The sequence below is a fragment of the Balaenoptera physalus genome (genome assembly GCF_965194825.1).
Source record: "Balaenoptera physalus genome assembly, chromosome: 12".
In the NCBI taxonomy this organism is placed as follows: Eukaryota; Metazoa; Chordata; class Mammalia; order Artiodactyla; family Balaenopteridae; genus Balaenoptera; species Balaenoptera physalus.
The window spans coordinates 50,404,267-50,417,797 of NC_138897.1; the positions used below are offsets into that span (position 1 = coordinate 50,404,267).

Genomic DNA, 13,531 nt, shown 5'->3' on the forward strand with positions numbered 1-13,531 from the left:
CTGTGCTTCCTTTGGATTCCTTTATCTGCTTAACTTCAATTCATCTTTCAAGAGCCATTAAAACTGCTCCTTCTCCTATGTGACATACCAAATCTATGGCATTGCTTTCCTACCCACCATGCCGAATGACTTTCTCTCTTCTCTGTACTCTCACGGCACTTGTTCATAGCTGTTATTTCATCATGCAGTGTTATATTTTCCCTCATTTGTTTCTTTTATGACACTATGAGAAGAGGCCATGTCTGTACCCTGAAAAACCTAGAAAAGCACCTGACACACAGAAGGGGTGTGCTGATTATCAGTTGATAAAGTTGGTCCTATCTAGACTAGCTGTTCCAGACAATCCATTTTGGTCAGTTCTCTGTTCATATTTAGAGTTGTCCCTGGGTGTCCAAGGAGGATTGGTTCCAGGAACCCCCAACCTCACCCCCACACCGAGGATACCAAAATCTGCGGATGCACAAGTCCCTGATGTAAAATGATGTAGTATAATTGGCTCTAGGTATCCATGGGTTGGAATCCACGGATACAGAAGGTAACAGCAACCATGGATGTGGAGGGCTGACTGGGTTCCTGTGCCTCTCTAATACCAGGTGTTCTGCATCCTCTTTCTGCTTGTCTAATTCCAGTCTACCTTTCAAGTCTCCATTTACAAGATATACTGATTTCTTTCTGAACCTTCGTTTCACTTATGGTTAGGTAGGCACCATTAATTTGTTTTAACGCACATTTACTTTATCTGAGTTCAGGACCCTTGTCTTGGGCTATGCTTGAATTCCTCACAGGTCATCTAATATTTGGCTAAGATGTTCTGATTGTCTGGTTTGCTGATTATCTTACTCTTCTGTGAATGTCTTTTCTCTGAATGTTGGAAACACTTAAACTCTGTACCAATACTTAGCATGCGGTTATGTATTTCTCGTTCTGTTCTCTCCTTGATACATATGCATCTTGTCTGCTTAACAACACTGTAAGCATTTTTAGGGCATAATTATTCTCCCCTACAAATTCTGTTTTTCTCACATTCTCAAGCAGTGTGATAGACACATAACAGGTATTTATTAAAAAATAGGGAACGTATTCTAACTCACACTATCTGAGGACCTGGCAAAATATTGGGCCAATTCCAATCTGAACCCAAACTCTGTGAATTAGGTCAGGGAGTTCCTAAAGTCAGCACTTTCTAGACTCACTTTCCCTAAATTATTCCATGGCAGGAGAATTGTATGTTACCAGTTGACTGCAGAAGCACCTATAATGCAATAATAATTTGAGCCCAGTGGCTAATTGAGGCTATTTCATAAAGGGTGTATGCTTTAAAGGGTGTAGTTTCTTTTGTTTAATGTTAATCACTCTTATTCCATTCACACAAAGGAAACCTCGGTTAACACAAATGTAAAGTGTAGATGTGTATTTTTAATGTAGTTTAGTCCAAAAACATTCATGGGTTACTATCTTCCCTTTCTCCATCCCATTACTATTTTATACATTATACATTATACGAGTTAAAAGTTCTTATATATCCTATTAATGAAAATAACACCACTAGGGCTTCAGCAAAACAGACCATAATGTGCTTTCCTTTCAGAATAATAGTAAAATGGGACTCCCCTGGCAGTCCAGTGGTTAAACCTCCATGCTTCCACTGCAGGGGGCACGGGTTCGATCCCTGGTTGGGAGACTAATATCCTGCATGTCGTGTGGCCCCCTCCCCCCAAAAAAGGTAAAATAGCAAAAGAGTCAGCACAACAGTCTAGGCTAAGTTGAGGTAAACCTGAACTTTTTCACTGTACCTGAGACCTCTGATCTGTCTCAGGAGAAGCACAGCGTGCAGCCATTCACATCTTCAAAGTACAGACAAACATTCTCAGAAATATTCTAGTTCGAATTTGTATAGGGAAACTTTTATCAAAAGACAAAACAATTTACAAAGTGTTTCTCTATTCAAACAGGAGAACTTGTTTTGTTTGATCACGTAGAGCAATTTGTTTCCCATTCTCATTTTCCTAATTATCTTCCATATAAAAGAAAGAGCAGCAGTTCATAGCAACCATTCTATTCCCTCATCTTCACCCTTTGACCCTCAAACAGCAGCAGGACCACTGAGATGACAGTCTCTTTGTTCAATTAAACTTAGGTAAGAACAAATTCTTAGGGGCATTTCATGAAACACTATACAGAATCTGATCAATAGAGATTTATTTTTGTTATATCCAAAGCAAGCTGCAGGAACCTTGGGGAATGGGTTTCATTTTTAGTTCAAGAGCAAAGAAATTACAAATGGTTCCTCTGACTACGTATCACATTTGCTATAGATGACAACACATATTTCAATCTAGCCAACAAATCAATTTATAAATCTCTGGGTTGAGTTTATGGTTGTTACTTCAGAAAATACCAGTAGTTTCTCAGGGAAGATTAACATTTCAATAGATTTATAAGGCAAAAATACTTTTGCACAATCATCAGATTCAATCACAAAGTTATAAAAGGCTAGAAGCTAAGTGTAATAACCTTCTCAACTCAAGAAGCTCCATTGAAGAAAGAGTTTTAGTTATTAACTTGTTTGGTTTATTCCAAAATGTGCCAATTTCCTTACAGTTCCAAATATGTGCCAATATATTAAAAGAGCATATACATAATAAAAAAATACAATTGCTTTGCAGTTGTGAAAAGTGCTAGACATCATCATTAGACAAATAATTCAGATTAAAATTATAATGTTTTACTGATTAAAATAGCTGGATTTTTAATGAAATGATAACATTTGATCCTGTCTAGGATATTTATTGTTGCATTCATTGTAAGAATGTACATTGGTACTCTGCTTTTGTGATGCAAATTGGCTTTATATATCAAAAGCTATTAAGTCCCATTAAATCATTTGACCTAGAACTTTTACTTGTGGGACCCTGTCTCACAAAGATACTCCTAAATCTGGAGAAGATGGTCTTTATAACGATGAAAAATTGGCAACAACTTAAATACCCAATATTATGAAGAGAGTAAATCAACTGTCTGAATAAGTTTAATACAGTTTCTAGCAAATCCATTTAGGGCTTGTCATGACATAAGACAAATATTTGTTTTATATTAGGAAGGGGACAATGCATGCTACACAATTATATTTATAGCACAGTATAAAAATGTTAAAAGTTCTATACACAGAAACTAGACTGGAAGATATACCCTGGAAAATTACCTTTAGATCATAGATGAAGTTTCCTCTCCTCATTTTCTATCTTAACAAAGTTTAGATAGGGGATATGTACTCTTAACATTTAAAAATCAACATTTAAAAATATGATTTTAATATGTAATATAAATAATTGACAGTAAAATTCCACCTTCATTTTAAAAGAACAATTTTTAAACATTTAACTTTGAAGGCCACCAAAGAAATTAATAATTGGAGGAAATATCAGGAAGTAAATAAAAATCTAAAATATTCATTGTGTTTATTTCACCAGGATTTCAATCCTGATCATATCATATGAAGTACTTTAAATAATTTTCAAAACCGAGAGTAGACTGTTAGCTCCATGAGGGCAGAGATAATGTTTTCTTCAGATTCCAATCAGCAGCACCATCAGTAGTGCTTAGAATATAAAAGGTGTTAATAAATGATTGATGGATAATTGACCAGCATTATTGAGGTGACAATAAAGAAAAGGTCAGTTTAATGGGCTTCGTTTAATTTGCTTGTCTAGCCTCCTTTTTCTGTAAGTAGCTGACAGTTGTTTTGGAGCAAGACCTCCTCACGGCTTTTTGCCCATGTGGTCTGGCCATCACTTGACTTTAGCCTTTTGGACAAGATTCTCTAGTGAGATTGTGTTTTGCTCCAACTATTAAAAATAAGACATGCACTTTCAACAATGCATTACTGAACAGTTGAATGTAATCTTGGAGCTTCTGGTGACCATCTTTGCCTCTGCACTGAGAAAACTGAATGATAATGAAACCAACACAAAGAAAGGCAGAGCTAAGAGATAGAGAGAACCAGTATCTTGGTCACACCATTTGATAACTTGGCTTGAGCTATGCCTGAATCTAGGAGATCCCTGGACTTTCCAATTACATGACCTAACAAATCCCTTTATCCTCAACAATTTTGTTTTGTTTTGTTATGTTTCTCTTAAGCCAGTTTGAGTTTGGTGTGTGTGCTGAATAGAGTTCTAAATTATACGGATATTTATGCTGACATTTCTTTTCATAAGTCTGCCAACAATTTTGATAATAATGGGAAGTAGTCATTTTATGTACAATTAGTCAGTATTCTATGTAAACAGCCTTAAGAAATCATTGCTAGTAATTGTCAATACCTATGAGTTGCTTCTAAGTTTTAATAACCTTTTACCCAGATAAAAGTCCATGAGTTCATTGGAATTGAAGGGGTTTTCCCCTGAGAATTAAACTACTGAGACTCAGATGTCTTCTATAGTTGACTTCTTTTTAATTTGTTCATACACTTCTAATCTTCTATTTTAAGACCACACACCCTATTTTACCCCTGTAGTTTCTGTTATCTTCAGCCATGTAAACTTAACCCAAAATGCCTTGTTAGGGCTTTATTAATGTATAAAGCATTGCTACCAGTCCAAAGTCTGTTAGAATAAATTGGATCACCTAACAGAGATAATAATTTTATGAGTAAGAGGCTATTTTGAGGCCTTGAATTTATTCATAACCAGTACTTTCTGCAAGTTAGCTATGAATATGTATCTTTTATGAAATTTGTCACTGTGTTTCTATAAGACACATTCTTTGAAATTTATAGAAAGGCTTATATTCTTGACACCTCTTAAGCTAAAAACTAAAGAACTGCAATGGTCAGGTGGGTCTTTAGACTTAAATCTTTCACCCACGTCCCCTGAATTGGAAGGCAGATTCTTAACCACTGGACCATCAGGGAAGTCCCTAATTAAAGTGATTTTATTTTCTCATTGAGAAATCAAATTCAAATGCAGATTCAAAGTAAATATTTATTGGTGGTTGTACCTTTGGCAATAATATACTACAAGACATCATCTAGTTCTTTTTCCAGAAAGTTTTATTTCCCAAGCCTTCTTGACCTCTAATTCCAAAGAAGCAATTATATTATTATTTCCATTTCTACATTCACAGTCAAATAAGCAAAAGTAAATCTTCCATTTTTCCTTTCTCGGCAGCATGGGGATTGAGCTGTACCTTTTCTTTTCAGTTAAACAGGAGGTAGAGATGTAAGTAACAAGAGCAGGAAGAGTAATTTCAAGTATAAACATTTACAAAGTAAGTAGTCAAACAGCCATTTTACTTGACTACAATGTTGCTCACAAAAGAGGCCAGATGCTCACAGTATTCTAGGATGATTGACTGTAATCAAGAGGTATAGGTTATAACTGCTTCTGAATACATTTCACTGGCTTCAAACAGGCTTATTGTTCAACAAGACAGAATTCTCACATGCTCGGTCATCATTTTCTGCTCATTTTTAATATATTGATATACATTTATTGTCAAAATAGCATGAGAGAGTGAAAAGAGTAGCACTTTGGTGGCAGTCAGACCTGGGCTCAAACGTTTACTTCTCCATCATCTCTGGATTAATGGGTTACTTACTTTCTCAAGTTTTCATTATCTAAAAGGAGCCCTCACTGGGCTGTTTGGGAGGATTCAGTGAAATGCCTGTCATGGTTTCTGATGCTTAACAGTGGCTCATTAAATAGGAATTTTATTATTTATATATTTATTCATTTATTTATTTATTGGCCACGTCACGCGGCTTGTGGGGCTCTTAGTTCCCCGACCAGGGATTGAACTCACATCCTCGGCAGTGAAAGTGTGGAGCCCTAACCACTGGACTGCCAGGGGATTCCCTAAATATGAATTTTAGTTCCCTTTCTATAACCCAAATTAAGCAATTACCATTTGAAAATATTTACCCTCCTTTCCTAAGTGCCATCACTGCTGTTGTGTGAGACTGATATTGAACTCATTGAGTTGTGATAGGAGAAATGATGCTAAAGTTTCCATTGCAAGTGTCATTAGTGTTTACAAAACTAAGCTCGATGGAATAATGTACTTTTACACTAGGATGTCCTTCATGTAAGGTACAAGTAATTTGGATGAATGGAGTGATTTTAAAAAGAGTTGGTCTTAGATCATAGGTGTTCTTGAATAAAGATTCTAAAGAAAAAAATCTCCTCATGAGTAATAAAAAGAATGCAGTAAGAAGAGAATTAATATTTATATTCCAATAGTATTTTTCACAGAAATAGAACAAACAGTCCTAAAATTTGTATGGAACCACAGAAGGCCCAGAATAGCCAAAGCAGTCTTGAGAAAGAACAAAGCTGGAAGCATGATGGTTCCTGCTTTCAAACTCTATTACAAAGCTATAGTAATTAAAATAGCATGGTATTGCACTCGGGTGATGGCTGCAGGAGCAGACGCAGAGTGGAGTAGCAGCAGCAGAGCTGAGGACCCGCATGTCTGGTCAGCTGAGCCTGAATGCAAAGGATGCAAAGGAAGAGTCCAGTGATGCAGTGAGTAAGGCCTGGCAGCAGGAGCAGTGCAGGCCCGTGTTCCTGTGGAGCTGCAGGCTGAGGGAGTGCATCCTCAGCCCCGCCTGCCAGGCTTGGAGAGGCCAGAGGCCCGGGTGCACGGGGCAGACAGAAGCTCCCCAGGCCTTGGGGTTTCCTTAGTGGACTTCTGGGCAGGTGTGCTAAGGGTGGAGGATGTTGGCCAAGGGGCACTACCTCCTCAAGGAGGACAAGGAGGGCCCTGACCAGGATGCAGTCTATGAGAAGTACCTCCTAATATCATTTTTTTTTTTAAATTCTGGTAGTGGCATAAAAACAGACACATAGATCAATGGAACAGAATAAACAGCCCAGAAATAAACCTACACATATATGGTCAGTTAATTTATGACAAAGGAGCCAAAGATATGCAATGGGGAAAGGACAGTTTCTTCAATAAATGGTGCTAGAAAAACTGGACAGCCAAATCCAAAAAGTGAGACAGGACCACAGTCTTCATACACAAAAACTCAAAATGAGTAAGACTTGAACATAAGACTTGAAACCATAAAGTCCTAAAAGAAAACATAGGTGGTAAGCTCCTCGAAATAAATCTTGGCCATGATTTTTTGAATCTAATCCAAAAGCAAAAACAGCAAAAGTAAATGCAAGGAAGCAGGACTATATAAATCAAAAAGCTTCTGCATAGCAAAGGAAACTATCAACAAAATGAAAAGGCAAACTACTGAATGGGAGAAAACAGCTGCAAGTCATATATCTGATAAGGGGCTAATAATCCAAAACATATAAAGAATTCATACAACTCAATAGCAGAAAAGCAAACAATCCAATTTAAAAATGGACAGAAGATCTGAATAGACATTTCTCCAAAGAAGACGTGCAGATGGTCAGTAGGTACATGAAAAGATGCTCAGTATCACTAATCAACAGGGAAATGCAAATCAAAACCACAGTAAGATATCACCTCATACCTGTTAGAGTGGCTACCATCAAAAAGACAAGAAATAACAAATGTTGGTGAGGATGTGGAGAAAAGGAACACTTGTGCAATGTTGGTGGGAATGTAAATTGGTACAACCACTATGGAAAACCGTATGGAGGTTCCTCAAAAAAGTAAAAATAGAACTACCATATCCAGCAGTTCCACTTCTGGGTATTTATCCAAGGAAAATGAAAACACTAATTTGAAAAGATATATGCACCTCTGTGTTCATTGCAGCATTACTTACGAAAACCAAGATATGGAATCAACCTAAGTGCCCATCAATGAACGAATGGATGAAGAAACGATGGTATATATATACAATGGAATATTATTCAGCTATAAAAATAATGAAATCTTGCCATGTGCAACAACGTGAACAGACCTGGAGGGCATTATGCTAAACGAAATAAGTAGGTCAGAGAAAGACAAATACCCATGATCTCACTCACATGTGGAATCTAAGAAAAAATAAATAAATAAAAAGCCAAGCTCATAGATACAGAGAATGGATTGGTGGTTTAAAAGAAGAAGCAGGGCATGGGAAATGGTGGGAGAAATGGGTGAACTGGGTTTTTCTTTTTTTTTTTTTTTTTAGTTTAAATAAACTGAATTTAAAAAATTTTAAAGACTGCAATAAGAAAATTATATACCAGCTATTTCTTTATTCACTTACTTGTATAACTTCAATATGCACTGTGGGAAATTCCTGTGACATCTAGAGAATCAAACCACAGTGTGCAGACAATAATAAGGAGTAGACACAACACATCTGTGAAGTTGCTGCTGTGGACCAGGGCGCCAGATCTCGGGCAGAACTGCAGTGCTAGGTGTGACAGACTACACCAAAATGCTTAGATGGGGAGATAACTTCCGATGGATGTGATTGCAGATGCCTGTGTATTCCCGATTTGCCAATGGCAGCTGAGGAGGCATCACTTCTTTGAGTGGAGTTCGTGCACACACGATCTATGTTTGTACCCGGGGCCAAGACAGGTTAACAAGGCCAAGAAGGAGGGGAGGACATGGGAGTGGGTAACAGCCAGGGAGGACTTCAGAGCCTTAACATGGGGGGAAAGGGAGGAGGGCCGAGGACTAAGGGTGTTCCCTGTTGCTTCTGCCTATGTGTCAAGTGGCCGTAGAAATTTTGAAAGCTGTGAGGAAGAGCTAGTGGCTGGGTTTAGGAGTGTTTTGTACCTCACACTCCCCACTTATAAGAAAACGTCTTTCCATTCCGAGGTAATTGAATTGAAGGAGAAGGACTGACCTGAGAATAGGAGGAAAGCAATTGTTCTGCTGTTCCTCCTCCTGTCATTTTTACCACTTGCCTCCTGACTCTTCTCCAAATCAAGCTCATCCACGCCAAGGTGGCAGCAGAATATCCTGTACAAGTGCCAGCTGTCGGGAATCTGCTGAAGACACCCTGTGCATCCCAAGCTGCCCCGTTATCCAGCCACCAGCCGTGACCATTGGGACCACTTCTGATGGCTGCGGCCTCCACTGCCCCAGGGAGCATCTTCTCTAAGCAGCTCCTTTTCTCTTTCCTGGTGAGTAGCAAGCAAAGGATTAGGGAGTTCAAGCATGTTACTGTGCACTTCCTTCCTTCAGTCTGGGCTTGAAAGAGAGTAGGGTGGTAGTGGAAGGCAGAGAAGGTAGACTGGGAGAACAAAAACAGATCTGAGAAAAATTCAAGGAAGAGTCAAGAGACTTGTGACCCGGGATGGCAGGTGTTTGGTTTGCTCTTCAAATTTCCACTGCCAACCTGTTAGTTTTTCAAGGGAATCCCCTGTTCAGTCTTGCTGTGGTGTTTTTCTAAGGAGTGATGGAATGAATTCACTCCTCAGCCATTTGACCCAGGAGGTTCTGAGGTTTGCTTTTGCTACTAGTAAATAAGCTGTACTTATTTAACATACTTAGTTCCACTGAGCTACGAGAAGAGGAAAAGGATTCTGGGTGGAGAGGTGAAATATCCAAGACTTTCTTAATTTTACCCAGGAAGGGCTAAAAGAAGGACAGAGCTCTTAGTTCAAGCAAGGCGTTTAACTTGAAAAAAAAAAATAAAGAAAAATGTGACAGTCTTGAAAAAATACAGAAACTTGGCTTCCACTTAGGTTTTTAATAGCTTTGTAACTGTGTACTTCATTCCCTGGTATTAAGAATGAAAACATTGGGACTTCCCTGGTGACACAGTGGTTAAGAATCCGCCTGCCAATGCAGGGGACACGGGTTCGAGCCCTGGTCTGGGATGATCCCACATGCTGCGGAGCAACTAATACCGTGCACCACAACTACTGATCCTGTGCTCTAGAGCCCACAAGCCACAACTACTGAAGCCCGTGTGCCTAGAGCCCGTGGTCTGCAACGAGAGAAGCCACCGCAATGAGAAGCCTGCACACTGCAACAAAGAGTAGATCCCGCTCGCCACAACTAGAGAAAGCCCGCGTGCAGCAATGAAGACGCAATACAGCCAAAAATAAATAAATTCATAATAAAGAGAAGTAATCACTATTTTAAAAAAAGGAATGAAAATATTATAGAAATGAAAATATTATGTCAAGTAAATAAAAAGACTCATTTTTTAAAAAGTGGTTATTTAAAGCGGAATACAAATGCAACTTTTTAAATTCCAGTTTTTAGTATTATCTGCCTAACAGAGTCATTGTAAAATTAAAGACTGTTTAAATAGGCTGGCACGATATAGTCAATAAACTTGGGCTGAGTTAGAAAAGAAACATACATCCATAATATGGCTGATGGTTTTCTTTCCTCCTCCCAAATAGTGGGTCCCATAACTCTAGAAATATGTCCTCAGAGAAAAATTGTTTATAAAATTGACTTAACTGTTCTAGCTCTATTTTTTTAATTGCATTTTAATTAGTATCTGTATTGGTCAAGACTTTTTTTCTTAATCTTTTCTTTTTTTAATTTATTTATTTTATTTATTTATTTTTGGCTGCATTAGGTCTTCATTGGTGCGTGCAGGCTTTCTCTAGTTGCAGCGAGTGGGGGCTACTCTTCGTTGCGGTGCGTGGGCTTCTCATTGCGGTGGCTTCTCTTGTTGAGGAGCACAGGCTCTAGGCACGTGGGCTTCAGTAGTTGTGGCACACGGGCTTAGTAGTTGTGGCTTGCAGGCTGTAGAGCACAGGCTCAGTAGTTGTGGCGCATGGGCTTAGTTGCCCCGAGGCATGTGGGATCTTCCCGGACCAGAGCTCGAACCCGTGCCCCTTGCATTGGCAGGCGGATTCTTAACCACTATGCCACCAAGAAAGCCCTGCGCTAGCTCTGTTTTATATTTAAATAATAACGAAACTGTCATTTGGAAAAACAGTAGAGGAAGCAAATAAACAGAAAATGCCGAGAAAAATAAGTAAAATAGGTTTTGAACTTACATTCACTTTTAAACTGATAGCTTTTCTCTTATTTTTCAGGTAGTCTCTGTCTTCTTTCCTTGAGTTAGGTATATAGCTTTTTAAAGCAATATATGTGTCTTGAATTTAATTAAAACTCTTTACCCTGTTGAAGTCTACTCTCTAAATTTTGAAATGTATTTGTTTTTAGACTAGTTTTGTGAATGAGATCATTTAGACTTTGAAGTTTATGCAAAGCCAGTCCAAGGAGTAATTTGGCATCAGTGAATATTTGTGGACGTTGGTCTTCAGACGGTTAAAAACATCCTCGAATATTTTCTCGACTTAACTACAGGTCAAATTGCTTGGGGCTGTGAAAATGATGATTTGTGTACAAATATGTGATTATTGTATTCCACAGTTAAGTACTTTCTTCATGCTAAGAAATCAGAATGACATTTACAAATGGCCTTAGAGATGATAAACTCTATATAGAGTCAATGGTTTGTAACACATTTTCTTGAAAGGATGCAATACAATTCGGGTTCTAAGAACTCTATTCATTTTAATTTTTTCATTGATACTAAATGACTGTTGTGTCCCTAAAGCCACTTTCTTTGCTGTTTCCTTTTAAAATGAATATGAAAAATATTGAAGGATTGGAAGATTAACTTGTTTCTGAAATTGACAATACTTTTATCAATAAGACAAAACTGTAATGTGAAAGTTTGTTATCAAATGTAATTCCTGACTTTTTTCCTTCCTTTGAAGTTTTAAAATTATTTTGCGATGCTTGTCAGAAAATTTCTCTTCAGGTTCCTTCTCATCTTCAGGCTGAAGCACTTGTAGGCAAAGGTGAGAAACCATGTTATGAATTTCGCAGTTTTAACTACTACATTTAGCTTCCAGCTGCTCTTGTAAAGTCTGGGATAAAAGCCATATGGTAGCTACTTGCATTAAAATTCGACATGAAATGAAAGATAAACTACTTGTTTTTTGGTAGTGGTTAGAAACAATTAAAGTACCAAGTTAGCTGTACACTTTTCTTGCCAGAAAAATTAGCAAACATCAGAGGGCTAAATTATCTTAGTTTAGTACAAAGAGAGGCACCAAAACCAGAAACATGTTTTAGTTTCCTATGACTGATCTGCTTCCAACATTCTTTAATTGATTACATGTAAAACAGATGTGTCAAAATTGAAATGTCCCAAAATAAAATTTATGCTTGAGTTTGATTACAATGACCAAGTACCCATCGAGAATTTATGTGATCTATTTCACAGAATAGCTTCTGAAAGTCAAATAAAAATTTAAGTATTCTTACTATCACAGCCATACCTGAGGCATGGGTTGGATGTTGTGAGTCCAAGGGTAACATTCCTTTCATCAACGTTTTTCATTAGCCTTAAGTTTACATCTAGAAAAACACACCTTGTATGCAGAAGTGGTATACTTCTGTATACTTTGCCCAGCGCTTTGAGGTTTTGAATTAATCCCTTATATCTTTTAAAAGCACTTAAAAGGTACACAGTCTATACTCTAAAGACACATAGTAAATATGGTAAATATATTAAATATGAATCAGTAAAGGAAATATTTTGATACAACCACTAAGCATTATTAAGCTTGGGGTTTATTAAGCCTCCAAAAGATTTTATAGAATTAGTACTTGCAGTATTACTGAGAACTATTACTTAAGTATAGACCAGTTTTCTTATTTTTTGCAAGATAGTTTTAACTATCACAGATTATTGCAAACAAATTCAAAACCTGACATCATACAGTTTACTACATATAATAGAAAACAACACATTTGTACATATACATGAGTTAAAGTGGAAACAATAAATCCAGTGACATTAAAAATATTTTATGTCTGTTCATAAATTATTTTATGATGAAAGCAGTGGAAACGGTGACTCCATCCATTTGATCACCTAATTTTTATGGCCTCTAAGTTTTAGAATAGTAATTACTCCACACATTCCAAGTGTCACCTCTCCCTTTTTGCTTCTCATGCACTAACTGGAGGTTGTCATTCCTGTAAAATTTGTTCTATTCTTGTTTCACTTTACAAATTACAGTGAAATTTCTTCCCTGCAGTGAATCTGAAGGAGTGTCTCCAGTCGGCCAGCCTAATTCAGTCAAGCGATCCTGACTTCAGAATTCTAGAAGATGGCTCCATTTACACAACACATGACCTCATTTTGTCTTCTGAAAAGAAGAGTTTTTCCATTTTGCTTTCAGACACTCAGGGACAGGAACAGAAGGAGATAGAAATTGTACTGGAAGCAGGAGGAAGGAAGGTATATTAGGCAAGACTTAAGCACAATAATCTGCTCACAAGAGCCCTTCATCTCATCTAGTTCCTTCTGTGCTAAAATTATTGCTCTTGAATGCTCACTTGTTTGTCTATTCCACTTATAATTAACATACATAAAGACTAGACTGTTTTAAGGAATAATAGGGCTATTTACAACTGGTGTAAAAATGAACAATGCAGTAGCCAGGGGGCAAAGTCAGAGTATCAAATGTTTTCAGGTGTGGCAATAAGAGCAACCTACCTGCAGAACAAGGCAAGATGGGTCAGTGAAGATTGATTCTGGCTGGAGATGTGGTGCTCCACCCTGAGTGGCTTTCTCCCAAGTAACTATGGGTTTGAGTCTCTCTTTAAAGAGGAG

At 37.7% G+C, this 13,531-nt stretch overlaps 2 protein-coding genes across 2 annotated transcripts in view; one reads left to right on the forward strand and one right to left on the reverse strand.

Moving 5' to 3' along the window:
• The window catches only part of LOC309639137 (desmoglein-1-like), an 888,370-nt gene that overhangs the window by 185,457 nt on the left and 689,382 nt on the right, over positions 1–13,531 (reverse strand). The window lies entirely within an intron of this gene.
• Positions 5,260–13,531, forward strand: part of DSC1 (desmocollin 1) — a 32,353-nt gene continuing 24,081 nt past the window's right edge. Inside the window, 3 exon segments of the mRNA XM_082418784.1 lie at positions 5,260–9,054; positions 11,622–11,705; positions 12,954–13,156. Of these exon segments, the coding sequence (XP_082274910.1) occupies positions 8,988–9,054; positions 11,622–11,705; positions 12,954–13,156 (354 nt within the window). The 5' untranslated portion in view covers positions 5,260–8,987.